Source organism: Pteropus alecto, unplaced genomic scaffold, assembly GCF_000325575.1.
Source record: "Pteropus alecto unplaced genomic scaffold, ASM32557v1 scaffold24, whole genome shotgun sequence".
Classification (NCBI taxonomy): domain Eukaryota; kingdom Metazoa; phylum Chordata; class Mammalia; order Chiroptera; family Pteropodidae; genus Pteropus; species Pteropus alecto.
In genome coordinates, this window is record NW_006439192.1 from 2,566,009 (window position 1) to 2,586,637 (window position 20,629).

Sequence of the window (20,629 nt, forward strand, 5' to 3'; positions counted from 1 at the left end):
CAGGACCATACTCTCTCTGAAGGCTCTGGGTGAGGACCCTGCCCTGTTTCTTCTAGCTTCTGGTGGCTAATGGCGATTCTTGGCGTTCCTTGGCTTGATGCATAGCTCCAGTTTCTGCTTCTGTTTTCGTATGGCCTCCCCGATTTGCGTCCAAGTTTCCCTCTTCTTATAAGGACATTAATTATTGGATTAGGACCCACCCTAATCCAGAATGACCTCATCTTAACTTCATTACATCTGCAAAGATCGGATTTTCAAACGAGGTTGCATTCGCAAGTCCTGTGAGTTAGGACTTCAACACACCTTTTTTGAGAGACACAGTTCAACCCATAACGGTCGATAAATGTTGACTATTAAGATGATTATATAGTAGCATTTTCTCAGACGTCCCACAGATGTGGTCTGACTAGAGGATGAGGCAGGGCTGTGGGATGGGAAAGCTCAGGACAAAGGTGCACTTGGTGGGAAGAGGAGGAGGTGGTGAACTCACTTGGTTCCCCTGGGATGCTGCTGCCACCTGAAAGCACATTTGTTTATTTCTCTTAGTGTTACCTCCTGATCTAGCTAAGGCCTGGTGTGAAGATGGGGCTGCTGGTGGCAGAGGAAAGACTTTATACTGACCTCTCCTTCCAGACCTCTCCTGAATTACAGAGGTTTCATTTTCTAATTAGAGAGTGAAGTCCCTCTGTGGGCAACAAGACACTGAAATGTCTGCACAAGTAGGTGCGTGCTGCCTGCCTCTCCCTGGAGAAGGCCTTGCTAGGACAGCCCAGAGGTGTCCTGGAGGTGCTCTTGGAGTTTTTTCCTTTGGAACTACCCTCTGGGCTCTCCTAAATAATCTTAGGGATAAGATTTAAAGGATAGAAGCAGAAAGCGCATTTTATTTTTGCTATTGCAACACTAGCTGACGTGCTTAGAATGGTGCTGATTACTGAATACAGAGAAGAGAGATTCCCTCTCTATAGGCTCTCAGCCCATGGGAGGAGACAGCATTGCAAGAGAGCATTTCATCTGTTATATTTTGGTGTGCACAAGGAGCTAGGAGAAAGGGTCCCTTAACCCAGCTTGGGTGAGAGGAGGAGGGAGAATGTTCAGGAGAAGATGCCTACAACATGGATTAGTGGAGTGATGAAGAGGAGTAAAGACAGACTAGCATTTAGCAAGACAGCAAGGGAAGAGTAAGAAGGGCACATTGTCAGCAATGGCGAGCAATTCTTTGGCATGGCTGGAATCTGTTGGCAATGCAGCCAGATAGGAGGCCTTGCCTGGTCCCCAGATACATTTACATTTCAGTGGGAGTAAGCATTTGTCCAGGTTTCAAATCGGTTCTCATCATAAACTGTAAGAACAGCTAAGGTCCTGGAGGAAAGCCGGTCAGTAACCGGGGCCAGCTCCTGTTTTGATGTGTTCACTGCAAAAACACGTTACATGTACTACATTTTACCTTCGTCACATTGGCTGTTGGTCTAACGACGTCTCCCATAAACATCTCTTATTGTAGAACAAAATATCTTGTGATGTTGCTGCTCTTCTTGCCCCCTGACACCAGCATTCACTGGGGTTCTGTTGTGTACAGTTTATATTTTGTGGGACTCCACAGCAGATTAGCCAAGGAACTCCCCCGGGTGCCAGGTGGCTTGAAATATCTCATTAGGAATAACTGTGTGGGAAGAAACAATATTTTTAGCAATGGGTAGGAAGTGCTACAGAAATATGACTTATTTGACATTATGAAACTTCGACTCATCAGTTCAAGTCAGATGTTATGATCGTAACTGTAACCACATTGGGACCACAGATTGAAAGAATGGGAAATGGGATTCAGCGCTAGCATAGTTCTCTTTCTTGCATATTATTAAACAGTGCAGAGCGCATCTCAGGATACAGCATTACCAGAAACAGTTCTCTGCTTAGTACTACACAAATGTTACTCTGAGATTAAGTTTTGGGATTCCTAGAGGGGTTTTAGAGCTCTGGGAACTGATCCAGTCTTGGAATTTCTGATGAGGCGAGGTCCATAGTTGGGGCTACCGTGTGAGGTCTGCTTCATGAAGAGGCAGGTGAGGAGAGATGTCACAGAGAGGGTTTGCCAGGGGACAGACTCTGCAGAGTTTGGTGTTCAGGATGTTTACTAGAATGACTCCTGCAATGGGCACCCTTGGCAAGGAGGAACAGAAGTAGGATTGTGAAGTCGGGCTTTGGTGCAGGTGCAACAATCTCGACCGGCCCCACGGGGAGTTCTGGGGCTGAAATGGCCTGTCAGGATTTGTCCCATGTTGGGCTACAGTGGTGGGGCTTTTTCACCCTTGCACTCATTGGTCACTGGGTGTAGGCCCCTTTGAGTAGAAGTGTGACCTTGAGTGAGGTGGCTCTCTCAGCTAAGGGCATTTTTGAAGAGGCAGACAGCTGATGCCTGAAAGCCAACTCCAGTCTTAGCAGTTGGGGCAAGAAAGGGCATCTTTCTTCCTTGGCAGGGCACCTGGCCTGAACATTTCCCTGTTCACCACAGGAATATTTATCTTAATGTGGGTCCAGACCATTCAGTCACTAAGAAAGTCACAGCTCATCAACTTTGGAAGACGGCCTATTATTTTGGGGTGGTGAGAAACAGGAATTGCTGCTTGTGATAGGAATCGCTTTGCTAGTGCCAGTTTTAGATGGAATCAGTACTTAAATTATTTCCCACTCTGACCCTAATATCTTTACATGACGCAGGTTTCTAGGCTTTATCATCACCTATAAAGTATGAGGATATGGCAGAAGAGACAAGGCACATCCTAATCCAGATGCCAGCTCCTTCTTCTGCTCTCAGCCCCTCTCATGGTCCTCCTGAGACCTGACCTGGGAAGATGGTCTTTGTTGCATCACTGGCTCCCACGAGTCAAAGTCACGAGTATCGGGTTTTCTCAAAGTTTAAAAGGGTGCCTTTGGTTCCTCCCTGCCCAAAGTGATTCTCAAAAGGCAGGCAGTAAATATTCTGGACTACAGTGAGGCATTGGGAAGGAATGTTATTGCAGGAGTTTGGTATTCTCATTTCACCCTTTATTTACAGGGTGAGTATGGTTAAGTCCTGTGATCTTTCTGGGTGCCTTTTCTGTGTTCTCCGTGAATGTGAAAGATTCAGTTAGATGATACCTAAGGTCATTTCTAATGTTATGATTTCTTTATTCCTGACTCCATCACGGGGTGGGGTCTCCTTCTCTCTCAAATCCACTCGGTTTCGGATTGCTCAAGCTTCATGCCCCTTTTCTTTTGTTCTGCCTCAGCTTTCATCCTCTTTCCCACTGCCAGCCAAAGTGTTTGTGTCCCATTTCCTTGGCAGCCCTTCCACGACCCTGATCTGCTCTTTCACCAAGCAGTTCCTTTGTCTCAGCAAATGTGGAAGGAAACTTTGAGGGAGGCAGGGGTAGTGGCATTGATTTAAGGTCAGTCTGGTTTTAGTAGGTGGGCAGGATGGACTGAGGGGCTGACAATTCACTGCCAGGCTTGAGGCAAGAGTATAGCTAGAGCACAACTGAGGGGAGAATGAGGAGTGGCCTAGAAGGACATCACCCAGCCCACATTGGATATGCCCACTTTTCCCCCTAAAACCAGAAACTGCTCAAGCAAGTGATGAATCTATAGGAATATAGTTCCATTTCCTGGAAACTGCTCAACCCCTGCTCACCTCAGCTGAAAAGTGAGAAGAGTTGATACAGGGCAAGAATCTGAAAGTGTAGCTATGTTAAGGACTAGAATGGTGAGATATGTGCTTTTTCCCAACATCAGGGCTATGACCAGCCAACTAGGCTGTCATTTTTGGCGAGGGGACAAGAATCTGAAACTCTGATGTGTGGCGTTTGCTCATTACCAGGTTCCCCAGTGGTCATGACCATCTGCTCAGTTTGCCCCTCACAAATGGCAAAGCAGATTTCACAAGACACTAGCACCACCACGCCAGCGGGTGAGTAGGATGGATATGCTCAAAACTGGAGAGAAATAGAGTAGCCTTCCTAGAAGGTGCCAGTGGTGTTTGGAAAAGGACTTTTAATTAAAATACCTAAAAAGAGTCTCATAGTCGATGAGTGCACCAGTACACAGGCCTTATCCTAAAGTGATGATATTCTTTTCTATACATTCTTTGACTTTAGACTCATAAAAACCCCGCATTCTGTTCAAATGAGGACTAGATTGGTACTTCCCTGAATGAGCATTCTTAGTGAGGTCTGGGGTGTTTAATGCCATTACCCAGAGCTCTGAGCAAGGAGGTGAGGTTAAAGTCTAGTCTCCCAAGTGTAAAACCCTTGGATGTCGCTGGCTTTTTCCAACTCCCTCATAAGGCATGTAAGAGCTGTAACTAGGTAAAAAGTACACTTCTGTTTCCAAGCCAGGTCAAGCTGCTAATATTTGGGTAGAGTTGGTTAAGGTAATGTTAGATAAACCCTGGAATCATGGCTTAGTGCATTAGATGTTCATTTCTCAATCACATAAAGTCCAGTGGGCACCAGGGGTTGGTGACATGAAGCTCTATTCCATGTAGGCTTTCAGAGACCCTGCCTTCTTTGACATGTGGCTTCCAAGGTTGACCAGGGCATCAATATCCAAACTGCAGAAAGGAGAGCAAGTAGAAGATCAGGCAGTAGGCTTTTAATGGTCAGGCCTAGGAGTGTGCATGTTACTTTTGCCCATATTCCATTGGCCAGAATTCAGTTATAGGACTCACTAACTGAAAGAGGGTGTGAGAAATTCAGCTTAATCTTTTATGGCTGGGGAAATGAACTATGTCTCCATTACAGAGTATGGAGGATTTGTTTTTAGAAAATCATCTCTCATTTCTCTCTCTCTCTCTCTCTCCCTCCCTCTCTCTCTTCTCTCTCTCTCTCTCTCTCTCTCTCTCTCTCTCATTTACTGTCTGTAATAACAGAATGAGCACCCTTATAACACCTTCCAAATCCAAGTTAAGATCTGGCAAAATTTGTACCTCATCATGTGATTCTCTCATACTGCTCTTCTGAAAAAATCATCATTCTAAATCCTGTCCTCATTTTTTTTTTTTGCCAGACAATTTTAGAGTTGTATCTTATCTTCATTTAACCTCACGATGTATCTATTTTTATGTTAGTTATTTCTGACTTTACAAAAAAGAGCTCGTATATGTGCTCTTTGACTTACTTTTTCATGTAAATATAGATTGCTATGATTTATCCATATTCTGGTGTATTGCCATGCTTCATTCATGCTGTGACTATACCTCAATTTATTCATCCACCCTCCTGTAGGTGCACATTTGGGCTGATTGCAGGTTTGGCTATTTGAACAATGCTACTATCGTCATCTTTTACATGTTTGGTGTGGTACATGAACAAGGGTGTTTCTTTCCTGTAAACCAGGAGGGCAGTTGTTGAGTTGTTTAGCTTGATGAGATAATGCTTTCAACTTATCCTCCTGTCAAAACTGTATAAAAGACTCTGTATGTCCACACACCTGCATCGACACTCGATATAGTCAGATATTTTAATTTTTACTAATCCTTTTATTACTGATCAGCAGAGTACAATACGTTTACATGCTTAGCCTCCCCTGGTAGCTGAATTCTGTAAGCGATCATTATTTTTACTATTTTTTTTCTGCATCCCAAAGCAGGAGGCAGCCCCAGATCTCAGACCTACTCTCAGATTAGAAGAGGTTCTGGCTGAAAGATTTCGTGGAAGGGGCAGATCTGTACACAGGCTTTTATCAGTTTGTGGATGGGCAGCCCCCAACTTCGCAGCATTTTAATTCATATGTTTTCTCATCTTGGCTACTCCGGATACTTACACATGAACCCTACAATTTTGCTGACTTTTTTTTTGAAAAGCGTTGGACAAATCAAGACCAAACAGGATTCCTCACAGAAGCGAAGTCCAGTTAGGGTGCTGTAGTGGGGAATGGAGCTGAACATGTCTGCTGGCTGACTGACAGCCCATGCAGCAGCCTTGGAGTATGGATTAAAATAAAAGGAATAGTTTCCCCTGCAGCAGCTTGGCCTGTCTCCTGTGTCCTCCTCTGCAGCTGGGTGCAGGTGCAGAACTGTGCCTCTGAGCTCTGGATGTGATAGCCGCATTTAAATCTGCCCTCAATCTGTCTGGTTCTGTAGGGGCAGTCTTGTGAAGATAAATCATGTAAACAAGTTTCAGTAATGGAATACTTATTTACAAGCTGTGTATTCAAAGGCTTGTATCCACTGTTAATAAGAAAGGTCTTGTCTTTCAGTGTATTAAGAAAATCCACCTATCTCGAGGAGGCACAGGTAGCTAACACACTGGAAAATGGGGAATCCACGCTGGCATTCCTCCTTTGAGTGGTGGGGGAGGGCAGGAGACTATTCTTTAAAATGTGAGTGGCTTTTCCACCTGGGTGCACAGCCCTTTAGTTTGATGGAATGAGCGACATAAAATATAAGAAGTATGTTCTACTCCCCCATATTTCCTTCTTCCCTCCCCTCCTTCTCTTCATGAGCTAGTGATCTCTTTTGTTTTTCTCTGCCTCTGGCTTTCCTCCTGTGATGGGTGCTCTGTTTTTGCTCTGACTCGAAGTGGTAAAGCAATGGAAAATCCAAGCTCTCCACCCACCACCCATGTTTCCCCTCCAAAGTGCAGAAAGAGAAAGAAAATGCTTCTGACCCACTGTGACTAGCTAAGGGGCCAGAGTTTACCTATTAATATCCTGCAAATGCAGACGGTGTTTTCCCTGATAAGAGTGCTCCATCATGCTGCCCAGACCTGTCAGTCAGCTGGGTGCATTTGAGCTTGCTGCTTCATTGCCAGGGCTCTCCTCAGAGTGTCCTCTGAAAGGGGTTTTTGGAAACCAGCCAGAATGGTTTTCATCTTTTGGAATACCTGCTGGCTCCATCTGTCTCTGGGCACATCCCCACTCTCTACTTAAAATCTTAGCGAGGATCATTGGGCCATGGGGCACATAGAGATTCTAGAATGACATGTGGGAGAGCCAGAGCCGTTATCTATCAGCTGGTGTGAATATTTTATGTATGTATAGAAGGAGACAGGAATCCTGTCCATGTTTTTGTAGAATGATATATGCTGGATCCTAATATGTAAACCTTCTCCATGAGATCAGCACCATGCACATAGTAAATGCTCAATAAAAACCCATTTAATGAAGAAAGGGGGATCCTAGTGCATTTGTACAGTGTCCTAGACTTGGGCAGAGGCCATTTGGTGAATTCCATAAAAAATATGAGGGGTTGGAGTGTTCTGAAGCTTTGAGATCCATTCGTGCCCCCTAGAGTCTAAAATTCAGACTTATACATTCAGACAAAGGACAAGGGGCCAGAGAGGAGAGAAGTGGCAAGGGACCAGGCACGCATGCCTCTTCAGAGGTGACAGAGGCACATGTTTGTGCCCACAATGGTTGGCTCAAGCTGGGAGCGTGTTTGCTGTCCTCCTTCCTAGATGTCATCAGGCAAGCTTGTGCCATATGTGAAAGAGACTGACAGATATGGTTTCATGGCCCAGGGCTGTGGGTGAGGCATGTATGTACAGCAATGGCAGATGCCTCTAAGTCAAGAATCACAGAGCTTGGTTTTACACGTGAAGAAAACGGTGCCATTAAAAGGCAATTATTCAAGTGGTGTGAGTCAGCTATGCAGCTCCTGGCAATGCCAAGCAAGAGAAGGAAGTTGCGTGCAGAGCTGCCCGCCCCGCCCCTCCCCGCCGCCCCCCGCCATCTCTCTTTCTCTCTCTCTCTCTCTCTCTCAACAAAGATCAGGCTGGAAAAGCAGAGCTCGCATCTGCATGGGGATGATGTGTGGTGAGGGGCCTGGACTGCCAAATTCCCCTATCTGACCAACGTGGGGAAGGCAGCATCAGATCAGAATAGGCTCCATCCTGAGAAACAAAATCAAAAAGATTCTTCAGGCTGGTCATATATTTGACCTTCACCCTGATTCAGGCACTTCATGGGGGGTTCTAGGTTTCCCTTTCTGGCCACCTATGGGGTGTATGGTGAATTAAAGGACAGTGTGCACTGGGGTCTGCAGGCCCTGAAAGCTAGGTTCAGGCATCTACTTCATCTGTGCTGCTCTGGGCTGTTCTCTGCCCTCTTTCTCTCTCTGGCATGATTTCATGGAAGACCAATACGCTTTCATTTCTGGAGTACTTTTCATTTTTTTTTTTTTCTCTAAGTCTGCTTGGTCTGCTGCCACGGCAACCAGCCCTGCATCATCCACCTCCAAGTAGAGGGAGATGTGATGGGGATAGGACAGTCCCTGCTTCTAGCCCATCGTCTGAGGCTCCTGGGCCTGAGTGAGAGCGGGAGGTAGTCACTGTGAAGATGTGTGCTGAAGCACAAGCTTGTCTCTCAAAGCTTTCTTTTTTGTTTCTGCGGGGGCTAGAGGGCAAGACGTTTCAACGTGTCCCAGTAGGACAGTGGCAGAGCCCAAAAGGGGAATGGAGCAAAGGTCAGAAGGTGAATTCTGGTTCAGGGGCCCTTTTGCAGGTGGAATAAAAACCCAAAAGGATCAGAGGAGCAGACCAAAGCTTATTTATTTTGTGTGATAATGGGACAGCCGTGGTTCTAATCTTTCCCTTTCTGAGCAGAGTTTCATCCCCTCTAGTATTGACAAACTAAAGCAGAAGCAATTTCAGTAGCCTTTGGGATATTAATAGTTTTAAAATGTGGCTGAATTTAAACAACATCACATGCCTCATGTCTGTTTCATGTTCATAACCAGAGGGTGATTCTTTTTAACTGGTGGCATTTTTAGTCTACCATTCAGCTTGTCAAAATTGAAGGTGGTAGAAGTGCAGTCTCTCTACATGGGGCACTGGGACGCAGAGGACCAGAGCTGCTGAGGCTAGTGGCCTTGGGAGAGTGAGGGTGAGCATAGAGTGGAGGGTCCCAAACTGGGTGAAGGGGTGCCAGCCAGACTGGACAGAAGGGTGTGGTGGTGTTCGAGGGTGTCAGGCCACGGGGGAGGGCGGAAGTAGGTACCTAATCGGAGGTCCTGTCACAGGAGGCACAGACTCTGTGGCTGTGCAGGCGGAAGCAGGTCTGGAATGTGTGGGAAGGCGACAGTGCACCCGGCTTGGTTCAGGTAAATGCAGGGAAGAGAGTCTAGGCCCTGAGATCAGTAACAGCTGTTGAGGCTCCACCGGGACAGCAAGGGCTCTCCGGGCTACAGCATATTAATTCTGGGCAGGATGTCTGCCTCTACTTTCATTTTAAGTATTTTTTATGGCATTCACCAGACAGGGGAACAGACTGAAGGGCTGGCTGTGCTGAATTCCACCACAGGGAGGCAGACTGGGGTGCAGGCTGAGCTGATGGGCACTGTCTGCCCTGGCCTGGGCTCTTGACTGCCACATAGGAGCTGTGTGACTCTTGAGTTGTTACTCAACTCCTGAGCCTTAGTTTCTCATCTAGAAAATAAGGCCGGTGACGTCTCCTGTCTCCATGAGGGAATCAGGTGGTTAGGCCCTTATTAAGCCTGGCTTAGGAGCGGTGCTTAATACATTTATAATACTAAAGTAAAATTTGTATTATTTCTAGATCTTGAGCTTTCATGAAGGCCAAGTGCTGTTGAGAGCATCTTTAGAGGAGCCACAATCCCTGATACTGGCCAGTTCATAAAATCATACGGAGTGGCAGTTTGGAGACTCAGAAATCTGCCCCTAATGGCGAGGGCAGCTCTTTGGTTGAAATTGCCATGGGTCTTAAATCCTATTTTTAAAGGGTTAGTGAGGGGAGAAAGTGGGTGGAAAGTAGGTTATTAGATCATCTAGATGAGCTTTATAGTGGAGATGCCCTATTTCACTATGGCAGGACACCCACTGGTCAGGATCACCAATGCAAAGGCTTCTCTCTGCAAGGGACTGGGGCCAAGGAGATGACACCTTGGGGAGCATGACTGCTATGGCCAGCTCAAGGTGACCACAGTGAGTGGCTGTGGGTTCAGAGAGCTGAGGTACATCCAGGCTGTGCATGACGTGTGCTTTCCTTTGTGTCCCCCTGGGAGCAGGTCACAGAGAGAAGAGCACTAGTGGGCGAGAGAGAAGATAGGTTGGAGTTCTCATCAAACCGCTCCATCTGCCAGTATCAGCACCTACTGACAACAAAAATAGATTTTAAATATTCATGAAACATGGGGTCTTCACAAGCATAAGTGAAGTATCAGCTTGAGTATCAGCTGGTAGGAGCATTCAGTGGAAATCAGCCATTTTTGTGGATGATACTGTTCATACAAAAGAGAAAGCCTATGATGGCAATAAAAGCTATGATTTTGGCACACCGACTGTGTTATCTTCCCCCTTAGTGTGAATGTGGGTCTATTTATTTCTCTGCTTAAATATTTATGGCATCCCTCCTGACAACGAGAATAATAATAATACAAAATTAATAATATTCATAATAATGGTGGTAATATCTACTTTTGAGTGTCTGCCACATGCCACAGTCTTTTTTAGATGTCTTCTTTGCCTACATTGCCTCTAATTCTCACAAAAGCCCTGTGAGAATGTTTCCCCTGTTTCATAAATGAGGAAACAAGGGCTCAGAGAGGATCTGTAACTTGCTCAAGAACCTAGTTGGCCAATGACCAACTTGGATTTCAACTAAATGTCTTCTTCCTCTGAAGAGCCCTGCATGGGTTCTGGGATCTTTGAATCAGAAGCTATTTTAACACTATCAAAAATGAAATGGAATGAAGAATATTACCCTTTGCCATGAAGCCTCAGGTTTCTCTGGGTTTTCAGCCTGTGTTCCTGAAATCTGCTCTTGAGACTCAGAAAGAAGCAGAAAGGAAGGATTTGTATCTGTATCTGAAGATCCTAAAAAGGCCATTCCTCGCATCTTGAGAAAAGTTTTGGGACTTGTCTGTTTTCCCCCAGTCCCTCCTCCTTCTATCTGGGTCCTGAGCTTTGTGTACCCTTATCTTCCTTGCATTTTTCTCCTTCTTCCCTTAATGTTGCATAGTCTTAAATTAGCCTCATGATGCCCCTTGTATTTATCTTCTCATGCCTATTGGTGGTATGATTTTTCTCTGTGCCAGGAAAAAATATTAGCTTTTGAGCTGGAACCTATTTTCCTCCATTCTAATCCTATCCTTCCTTAAATGTCCAGTTCTCACAGAACCTCTTTGAAGAGTTTCTTATAATCCTGCTTGTCTTCTCAAATCCTGTAGTACTTTTTGCTAGCCAAATTACACTTGCTGCCTGTGCCTTAGGTGTTTGTGTGTGTATATCTTTTCTTACTCAATAGCTCATGAAGGTTTGGAAGGTAGGAGTTGTACCTTCTGTTATTCCTGTGCCTCACACATTGTAGATGCTAAAAAAAACCACAATTGAATAAACAAAAGCTCTTCTCTTATATAGTTTCTTTATTTATTATATCTAGCTATACCTTTGACTCTTACACTATCACTGCTACATCTGTAAGTAGAGTCCTATATAGAGACCTGGTGTAGCAAATGAGAATCTGATCAGGCTCTTGTTCTAATACTGCCTCCAACTCCACTCAGAACTAAAATATAAGTAACAAATCCTCTATGAATACAGAAGAGTGATAGAGAAGTTATTCAAATCTTCAGTGTTTGCTTTAAACGTGCCAGAGCAGGGAAGCTTTCATTCCGAGGAAGCTTTCATTCAGATCAGTTTCAGATCTAGGAAATCAAACTGCCCCCTTCCCATACTCTTGTCTCTCTCCTCACAATGTCCCAAAGCCTCAGAGTGCAGCACAGTCAGCGTGTTTCTCGGGTGGAAGTCGCCAGGCACTGACTCTGGTGGGACAGTAGGACTGACCATACAGGAGGTGGTCAGTGGCCCTGCCCTGACTGGTCCAACTGCTGTCAGAACCTTGGACAAGGCTAAACAAAGGCAGTTGGGTTTGCCTTTCTTTTTCCTACCAGCTCACCTGTACCTTTTCAGTCCAGCGAGGCTGATAACCTTATTCTAAACAAGCCAGAGGAGGGGTCAAGTGGCAGCTCCATCTTCCACTTGGGAATTCCACTCTTTGAATCATAAATCAGTCCCTCTAGTTGTTTAGAGTGGCCTACACACAGAGAGTTATCTTTTCTTGGAGAAGAGCCGTCATGCACAAACCAGGCTGACACTTGTCCACTAATTGCTTCCTACTGGAATTTAACTTATTCGAGTATTCCATTTGGGCCTCATAAATTTCAGAGGTCTTTATTGTCATTTTACTGCATATGGGCTTGTTCAAATCAATATTCCTATATGCAAATATGTGTGCATGTATGTATATATATATATGTATATATATATCAGTGAAAAAAAAAAAGCCATGACATTCTCTTCTTCCTTTGAATTTTTTTTAGTATACAAATTTTATATTCTGCTTTTAAAGCTATTTCTGTTGCACAGCTGCTTTACCAAGATTCAGACTCCTACGGGCCCCACTCGGTCCGACACATACCTTGAATATCCTTTCACAGTGTTTGATTTCTGCAGTTGGTTGTATAATGAGGAAGGAGTATGCAGTGAGTTTGTAGATTCCTATTAACCAGGTCACCCATGAATCTATTTTCATACGCTTCTTTATTAGAAATAGCAGGGAACACGATAATATTTAAAGACAACTACTTATAGGAGCCTAGCTTCAAAAATACACCTAATAAGTTTTCTTTTCACATTTGGCATTTCAAAATGTACTGTATTTTTTCATCATAAAAACACGTCTCCATTTATATTCCAGGCTGTAAAGAGAGAACATTACAAATGACAATGGATATTTTGGATGGTCATTTGGATTTATGATTTCGTGCCACATTTAGACCATATCTGTAGTGTTTCATTCTGTCCTTGGCACTCCCTTTGAAAATGGCTCTTAAAGAGATAGACAGATCAAAATGATAAGGCAGGACAAGGAATGGAATAGAAGAGAGCTATCTTCAAACATTTGGAGGATTTCTCATGAAAAAGGCAAGTAAAATTGTCCTGTGTTATACCCAGAGACAGAATCAATGAGTGAAATCTACAATGAGACAGGTTTTGATTCAACTTAAGAAGTACCTAACAACTAGATTTGCCAGGCTCTCTGGAACAAGTTGTCATGTGACATAATGAGTCTCCAGGTACTTCAGGTGTAGGACTCTAAGCTGGTCCTTCCAGAAAATGGTCCTTCCAGAAAAACATGTGCACTTCAGCTGTGAGAGTCAGTGGTCCTTACTATCTGGTATTACTACTGGTACGTGGGGCATTGACAAAACAGTGATATTGTTGCCTCTTAAGAGCAGAACTATGAATCCTTTTAAATTGCTTAATACAAATGTTCTAATGGGCCATCACTGCCAAGGCCAAGGTAGAAAGTGAGTTTGGACTTGTTAAGGCAGACATCCTTTTATTTCAAGCAGATAATTTACTTATCTGGCCCAGCTATTTAAATGGTTTCAAAACACACAAAATGGACCACAATCTTTCATTTTGTTGCATTAGTAAGACTTAGCCAACATCTCACGACATTAGTATATCATTAAAAGTGTGATAATGATCCCTTTCAACTGAAGAGAGTTCTGCAGTTTATTTAGTACCCTCGCCTATATTTTTCCTTTTGCTATTCACCACAATTCTCTAAGGAGACATTGAAAATATTAGTTTCTCAATTTTTATAGGTTGGAAACTGAGACCTACAGGGCTTAGTGACTTACCCAACACCAACATGGCAGATAGCACTGGACCTGGGATGAGTCTGGAGTGTGAAACTCGGAATCATGAAAGCTAGGCAGTATTTACGGCCCGGTCTATCATCAATAATGTGGCTTTGGAAAGTCTCACATGTAAAATGAGGGCATTGGAGTAAGAGGAACTCTGAGGTGCCTACCACACCCCTATTGTCTGAAACTTTTTTCACCTCTCTGTTACACATGTTGTCTGGCACAGTTCTTACTTTTTGCCTGGCAGGCAGGAGGTAAAATGAAGCAGAGCTTGTGGGTTGGAGGAAAACGTTCTGATGCGCTGGTGTGTGTTTCCAGGGTGGTAACATTACACTTCAGCTGCTATAAAACACCTTTGTGACAGATCACTTTCACAAGCTTGAGACCCTTGGCCGCTTTTTGATTTGGGGTTTGGAATTTGAGAATATATTTATTTACTTTTGTGGATTCAATTGTGGTGTAGAGTGGTGGAGGTGGCCTTTATGAATTTCAACAACCCTAAATGTATTTTATTTTTTAATTTTCTAAGTATAGCTGTTAAATAGGTTTTACATAGGCAATTACCATTGATGTCCCAAAGATAACTGCTATTAAAATTTTGTTAAAACTTTCTGGAATGTTTTCTATGTACCTGTACATATTTTAAAATAAATTAGCATAATACCGCATGTGTCGATTTATAATCTTTTGTTGATAATGGTAAACTTTTTCTTATTTCACTAAATATTCTTTTAAAGAAGGATTCGATTTAAATTTAGATTTAAGCGTCACATTGTATTCTAGTGACTGGATGTATCGAAATTAATTTAACCCATTTCCTATTTTGGATATATTGAATGCTTACAATATTTTGTTAATATAAAATCATATGTGAAAATGTCTTCTTCCATAAATCCTTTATAATGCATTAGATATGTCTAATTTGTCAAAAAGAGAAAACTAAAGCTGAGTTTCTATTTTACAGTACCAGCAACTCTATTGGGCATTCATAAGAAAATTATAAACTCTATACCTACTACGGTTAATGGTATAGTAACACTGACGGTTTAGGGAGAGCTCCCCCACTGCTCCCTTCGCTGGATCTGTTACTGTGCTCTTGGCTTTTTTACACAGTTAATGACTTGCATAAACATCAAAGCAGTGGCCTCATTTTTCTTTTCTGTTGATTCTCCTTTAGCCTGATGAAGTCCTCCGATATCGATCAGGATTTATTTACAGACAGTTACTGCAAAGTGTGCAGTGCACAACTGATATCCGAATCCCAGCGCGTGGCCCATTACGAGGTAAGGACAGCTTTCCTCGCTCAGTGGTTTCAAATGGAAGAAGGAGTACCATGGGTCATGGTTGTAGGACTTGAGAGTACCCACTTCTGGACTTGGGGCAGGTTTTAGGAAGCACAGGACTTGAACCCTTATAGTCTGAGCTCAGGCTGGGAGAAATGAGTCTGAGTGGGGTAGGGAGTGAGGGCTGGGGACTTCGTTCCCAGGCCCTGGCTGCTTCCCAGATTCTCGTTTTTCTTTGTACCTCGGCTCCTTGAGACTCAGTGTGCTTTCTCTGCTTGTTAAATCTTTCACTGCTCATCCCTGAAGTTCCTTTCAGGGACACAGGGCAGGATGCATTAATGCCAACTTCTCTTTTCTTCTGTGACCCTGAAACTAAACTCAGAGATTCTTTGTTCCTCACTGTAGGGAAAAAAGGGAAACATGGCAGCATCGGTGATTCAGTACCAAATTCCTTCCACCTGGTGGCCGCTGCCCTAAATGTGTAGGGCTTAAAGACTTCCCCTGCAGAGTTATAACAAAGTTTTAAAGCCCAAATGCTCTAAAAGGACATAATTCAGTGGCTTTGGGTCTTTAGGATGGAAGAACAAATGGCTGCTTTTTGATCCTCTATCAGGAAGAAAGGGTGAGAGAAGAGAGGTTGGCTAGTGTCTGAGGAGGGAACGAGGTGCCGTGCGTGAAGGAAAGGGGATCCAGATGCTGAGGGCTGTCCAGGGCATGTTTGCTTTTCAAAAGAACATGTACCAGTGGAAACATGAGTTTTCAAGTGTAATAACTTGTAAGTAATTTTAGATTGGAGAGCTTAGCCAGCAATTTTCTTTTTGTCTGACGAGTTGGACAAATGACAGTTGTCGCTGTCGCTCACCAAACTCCTCTGAGCCTCAGATTCCTCTGTGCACATGAAAATAATAATAACATGCACATGTACACACCCCAAGTCACAATAAACAGACCCTGCATACTCCTCAGGATTTTGTGGTAACCAAATGAGACCTATTGAAATAGCATTTGTAAAAATACTTTAGAACTGTGAAGTTGTCACACATGCAAAATAATGTTGTTTTTCATTATTAATGCTGTAGTAGCAATATTTTATTGAAGGCAAATAAAACTTGCTCTTCAGAGAAAACTTAAAAATCAGAATCTGTGCAAAAAGTTAGCATATTCGTTTGTCAAGAGGCAGTTGAATGTTAGAAGTAAATGGGAACTCAAAAGAATGATCTAAAATGAAAGATATCCATCTTTTGAAATTAAGAACTTTCTGATTTCCATGGATATTGCTTTATAAACACATATGGTTTTATTCATTCAATTTCCCCAGTTAAAGAAAATCAGAGAATTTGTCCTTGCTTTGAAATTCTATAGCTTCCTGTTAGTCCTTCATGTTCTCCCTTTACTAGACTGTTTGTGTTCGTTTTTAATCATTGCACTAGATTCTTGAGGGCGGAAACACAGTTTTAATTATTTGATCTTTTATAATTCCTGGAACAGTGTCTGCACATCATAGATACTCAGTTTGTGTTTGTTTTCAAAAATAATGTCCAAGTGACAATGTCCAGCACTGCTTTCTTCTTACCTGAGCTAGAAAAGTAACATCAGAAAATTGAAAACAACAAAAATGTTTTTTCAAGGAAAAGAATTTTAGCTGCTCAATGAAAGGTTTAGTTATTTGAACTCAAGATTTTCTTTCTTTTTTCTTTCCTTTTTTTTTTGGTCACCATACTGTACTCTTGCTGTGGTACAATTTAATTGTTTAGAGGATGTGTTAGTATTTGTTGCATGTAGCATAGAGAAAAGAAAGCAATTACAATAGATCTGCAATTAACAGTGTTACACATCATTAAAACAGCATTAAATGCATTCCCATTAAGCATGGATGGGAACTCTGAATGATGTTTCACTCCCTGCCTCCAGGCAGAGGTGGGGCACTTCCTTCAGTGAGAAACAGCATGTATTCTTGCTGCAAAGCTGCCATGTGTGTGCAAAGGGCACAGTCAGGACTGAGGCTACCTTATGCAATCTCTGGTCTTCCAGCTTCAGTTAGGAGACTTCCTCGGAAATTCTTCATGTCTAAGAGGATGGCTTCCATCAGACAATCTTGAAGGCCATTTGAGAACTGATTCTCTGATTCTATTAATCTCCCTGCCTTCCTCCACCTGCACCTTTTCTGCTGCAATTGCATGTAGAGTGGGTCTCTATGAGTTCAAAATACCGCTCAATTCATTGAAAATGTTGTCACACTTATTCTCAAAGCTCTATCACTGATTTATTGCTTTAGTATAATTTTACTCTTCGGTTCAACCAGATAATATTCCCAGCTTCCTTATAGAGCAAATCAGTGACAATCCACTGTGTACTTTCTGTGTGTCCAGCACTATTAGTGATAATTATTGCAGGGAAATCTGAAGCTGCATGAGAAATAGTCTCTTTCCCCAAGCTTATAAACTTTGTTGAAAGGAAAAGCCACAGATAGTTCAGTGTGGTATAAATATGTGTGTGATACTGAACATAATCTGTAGAATTCTGCTGCTTGCTCTGCTGATCTATTTTGATATAAACAGTGTTAGTTCTTCTGCCCATTTGACATTCTGATATATGCTACATTGTGCTGTTAACTTTTTAGATATTTGCATAATCCAAATTCAAAAGAGTGAGTCATCACCAAGAGTTATTATGGTCAAGAAAGATCTGTACGGACTGTATAAATTATCTAGGCTTCAGTGGATGGGCTAAGTTTAGGAGTTGCTGGAATGAGAAATCTTGATATCTCCAAGGATCATTGAGGAGGCTTGGCTGGCTGGACTGGAAGATTTGTGTAAGGAAGGGAGGTGAGCAGGAACACATACATATAGGTAAGGTGGGGTCAGGGCATAAAGAAAAGGAGAGTTTGGATTCTTGTGAGTTTCTTAAGCATTTGGGAGCATAACAGTATAATTGAGCATTTCTGAATGACAATTTACTGGTGGCAGTCAAAGTGCATCGCTGGGACAAGAACAGCTTTTGATGCGACTTGTATCATGAGACTAATATGCCAGATCTCTGAAGCAGGAGAGAAAAACAGCAGATAGTTTAATGCTTAATAGTTGCATGCCCCATTTAGAAGGCTGGACCTTTATATAGCAGGACAGAAAAACCTAATATATGTCTAATGGACCAGACTCTTTCACGTTATACTTTTAAAATCTCTTTTTGCATTTGGAGTCCTGAGATGAAAAAAAAGGGAAACATAAGGGTATTATTATTTTCCTTACTTGCTAAGCATTAATAACATGTTAATATTTTGGTGGAAACTATAATTAGATATTTTCTCTGCTCACTGGATAAATGGTCTGAATTAATAGAACACGTAGACACAGACACGGAAGGGAAGAGCAAGCTTTCAAATGAGAGTGACTGAATATCACTTGAGTAGTTTGCTGTAGTGGCTAAAGACTAATTTTCTGCAGAGAGAAAGAGTTGCTTGCATGAGTAAAGGAGTGATTTTTTTTTTTTGGCATGTATGGAGAATAAGATTTATACAGAGAAGACCATGAAAAATGAAACTGAAAGGATAGAGAGATTATTATTATTTTTGAGTGAAGCTAAAGGAAGAAGGTGAATGAGCAGACCTAGAAGGAAAGAGAGAGAACTCTTGTTAGGCAGGCCCAATGAACCCAGCCATGAATGTGCCAACCCCTACTGCTTGCCCTTTCTTATGAACCCTAATATCCCTTGTGCTGCTGTGCATTTGTGTAATTAAATATTCCTTGTGAAATTAGCGGCTTAGGTGTCCTGGCACCTTCAAACAAGATTGTAAGCTTCCTGCGGGCAGGCAGGTGTCATCCATTGAGTTTTTAAATTTATTTCTACAGCACTCACCATAGAGCTTTGCCCATGATTGTTGCTCATTGGCACTTAGAGGCTGACGAAGAGGCTGAGGATGGGGACTAGAGGAGGAAAGCAGTGGTTCAGGCTTAATGGAAGCACCGATGGGTACACCAGAAGAGGCACTGGTATACATTGGGAGTCAATCTATGACTGGGAGCTGGCCTCCAAGGTATAAGTGATGATTTTATAGTTATACGAAAGAAAATTCTCTAAACAGATGAAAAATCTTTCAAACATCTCTGAATCTTGAAGTAATGTCAATCCTGGTAAATGAACTTCATCGGCCCACCAGGGAATCCAGTACTGCTCTCTGATCAGTGTGGCACCAGCCACATTGGGCCCACAGAGGCATGCTGAAATAGATTTTTCTTCTTTTACTAGTTTTGATTACATTCCAAAAGAACTTTGGCCTACCCTAGCTTTCTTTTTAATCCAGGGAAATAGCTAAAGGGCACTCTTCTGGTCTCCTTAAGTCTAATAGTAGATGGAGTATAAGTACTTTTTGGGTAGAGACAAGGTGAAAATTCAGGTCCTTAATATATGCTGATTAAAGTCTCATGAGTTTCTGGTACTTTAATGCCTTCTTTTCCTTAGTCTCTCTCTCACACCTTGTCAACTTTTCTTTTTCTTTTTTCTAACTGCCTGAGTAAGCATGCAGGCTGGACAATTTCTTCCCCATGTCTCAGAGCTGTGAGTTAATAGCATGTTGTACTTCTGCTGCCATCAGTCCTGCCAGGGATTACACTAACTGGACTTGCATAGTGTCAGGGCTCACTGGGTTCACACCCATCCTGGGTATTGTGGGCAATGCACTTCTAAAAATGCGAATATTGAGTGAGGATAATAAAAGATCTTTAGAGAAGAATTTCTGTGAAAATGCCTTCTTTGCACTGTACATTAAGAATTACCGTTTCAGTCTCTTTGAATCTCTTGCAGTCATGACATGCTTAATTTCTCCCAGATGCTGTTAATATAATTATTGGTGCATTTTCCCAGGCTAAAGCAATTCTTGTTACCCTCCATAATGTTAGAGGACTTCATCCTATTTTTGATTGCCTGATAGTCTTAGACCTCTGTTTCTTGACCATTTCATTAAAGACTCTTGAGCATCTATAAAATTTGTCACTATTTTTTATATATTTTTTTTATCTTAGCAAGTCTAACCATCTTACCTTTCATTAATTATTATTACTCGAAATAGTTAATTGGAACACAAAATAAATCGTTCATAGAGAGAATTCAGTGTGAAGAACACATTCAACTTCAGACAATACACACAATGGCTAATAACAGTTGTCAGATGGTGTGTGTGCTCAATACTCATTGGTTAAGAGTAGGCAGAATATGCCCTGCAGCATGAGTTCTTGTTTCCTGAGAGCATATGATATCATTCAGTGGATGTTAGGAGCCAGGCTACATTCTTCCATTGGCTAGAATTTAATCACATGGTCCCACCTAACTGCAGGGGAAGCTGGAAAATGCAGTTTACGTGTGTGGGTAAATGAAATGGGTTCAGCAAACACAGGAGATCATCTCTGCCACACAGTCTAGTCATCAAATATTCACTTCATTCTTCCTTTAACACATAGAGCACACACATCCCCTCTGTAAGAGACAACTTCAAATTCTACTCAGTCATTGATATGGATATGATTCCTTTTGGTTCAGTAACCTATGAACAAAAGAGAAATGGTACCTTTCCTCCTCCTATACTTTATAGTAGTGGTAACATTTCCCATTCAAAAGAAGGAAGAAAAGAAGACAAAGAGTAGTCACTGGTCCATACCAAAGTTGGCATCCTGCAGGGCAGACATTGTGAAGATTCTTTTTCCAGGAA

General features: G+C 42.5%; 1 protein-coding gene across 1 annotated transcript in view; it reads left to right on the forward strand.

Annotated features, from left to right (window-relative positions):
* Positions 1–20,629, forward strand: part of ZMAT4 (zinc finger matrin-type 4) — a 264,020-nt gene that overhangs the window by 48,414 nt on the left and 194,977 nt on the right. Inside the window, exon 2 of the mRNA XM_006916459.2 lies at positions 14,823–14,928. Within this exon, the coding sequence (XP_006916521.2) occupies positions 14,827–14,928 (102 nt within the window). The 5' untranslated portion in view covers positions 14,823–14,826. The remainder of the gene's footprint in view (positions 1–14,822; positions 14,929–20,629) is intronic.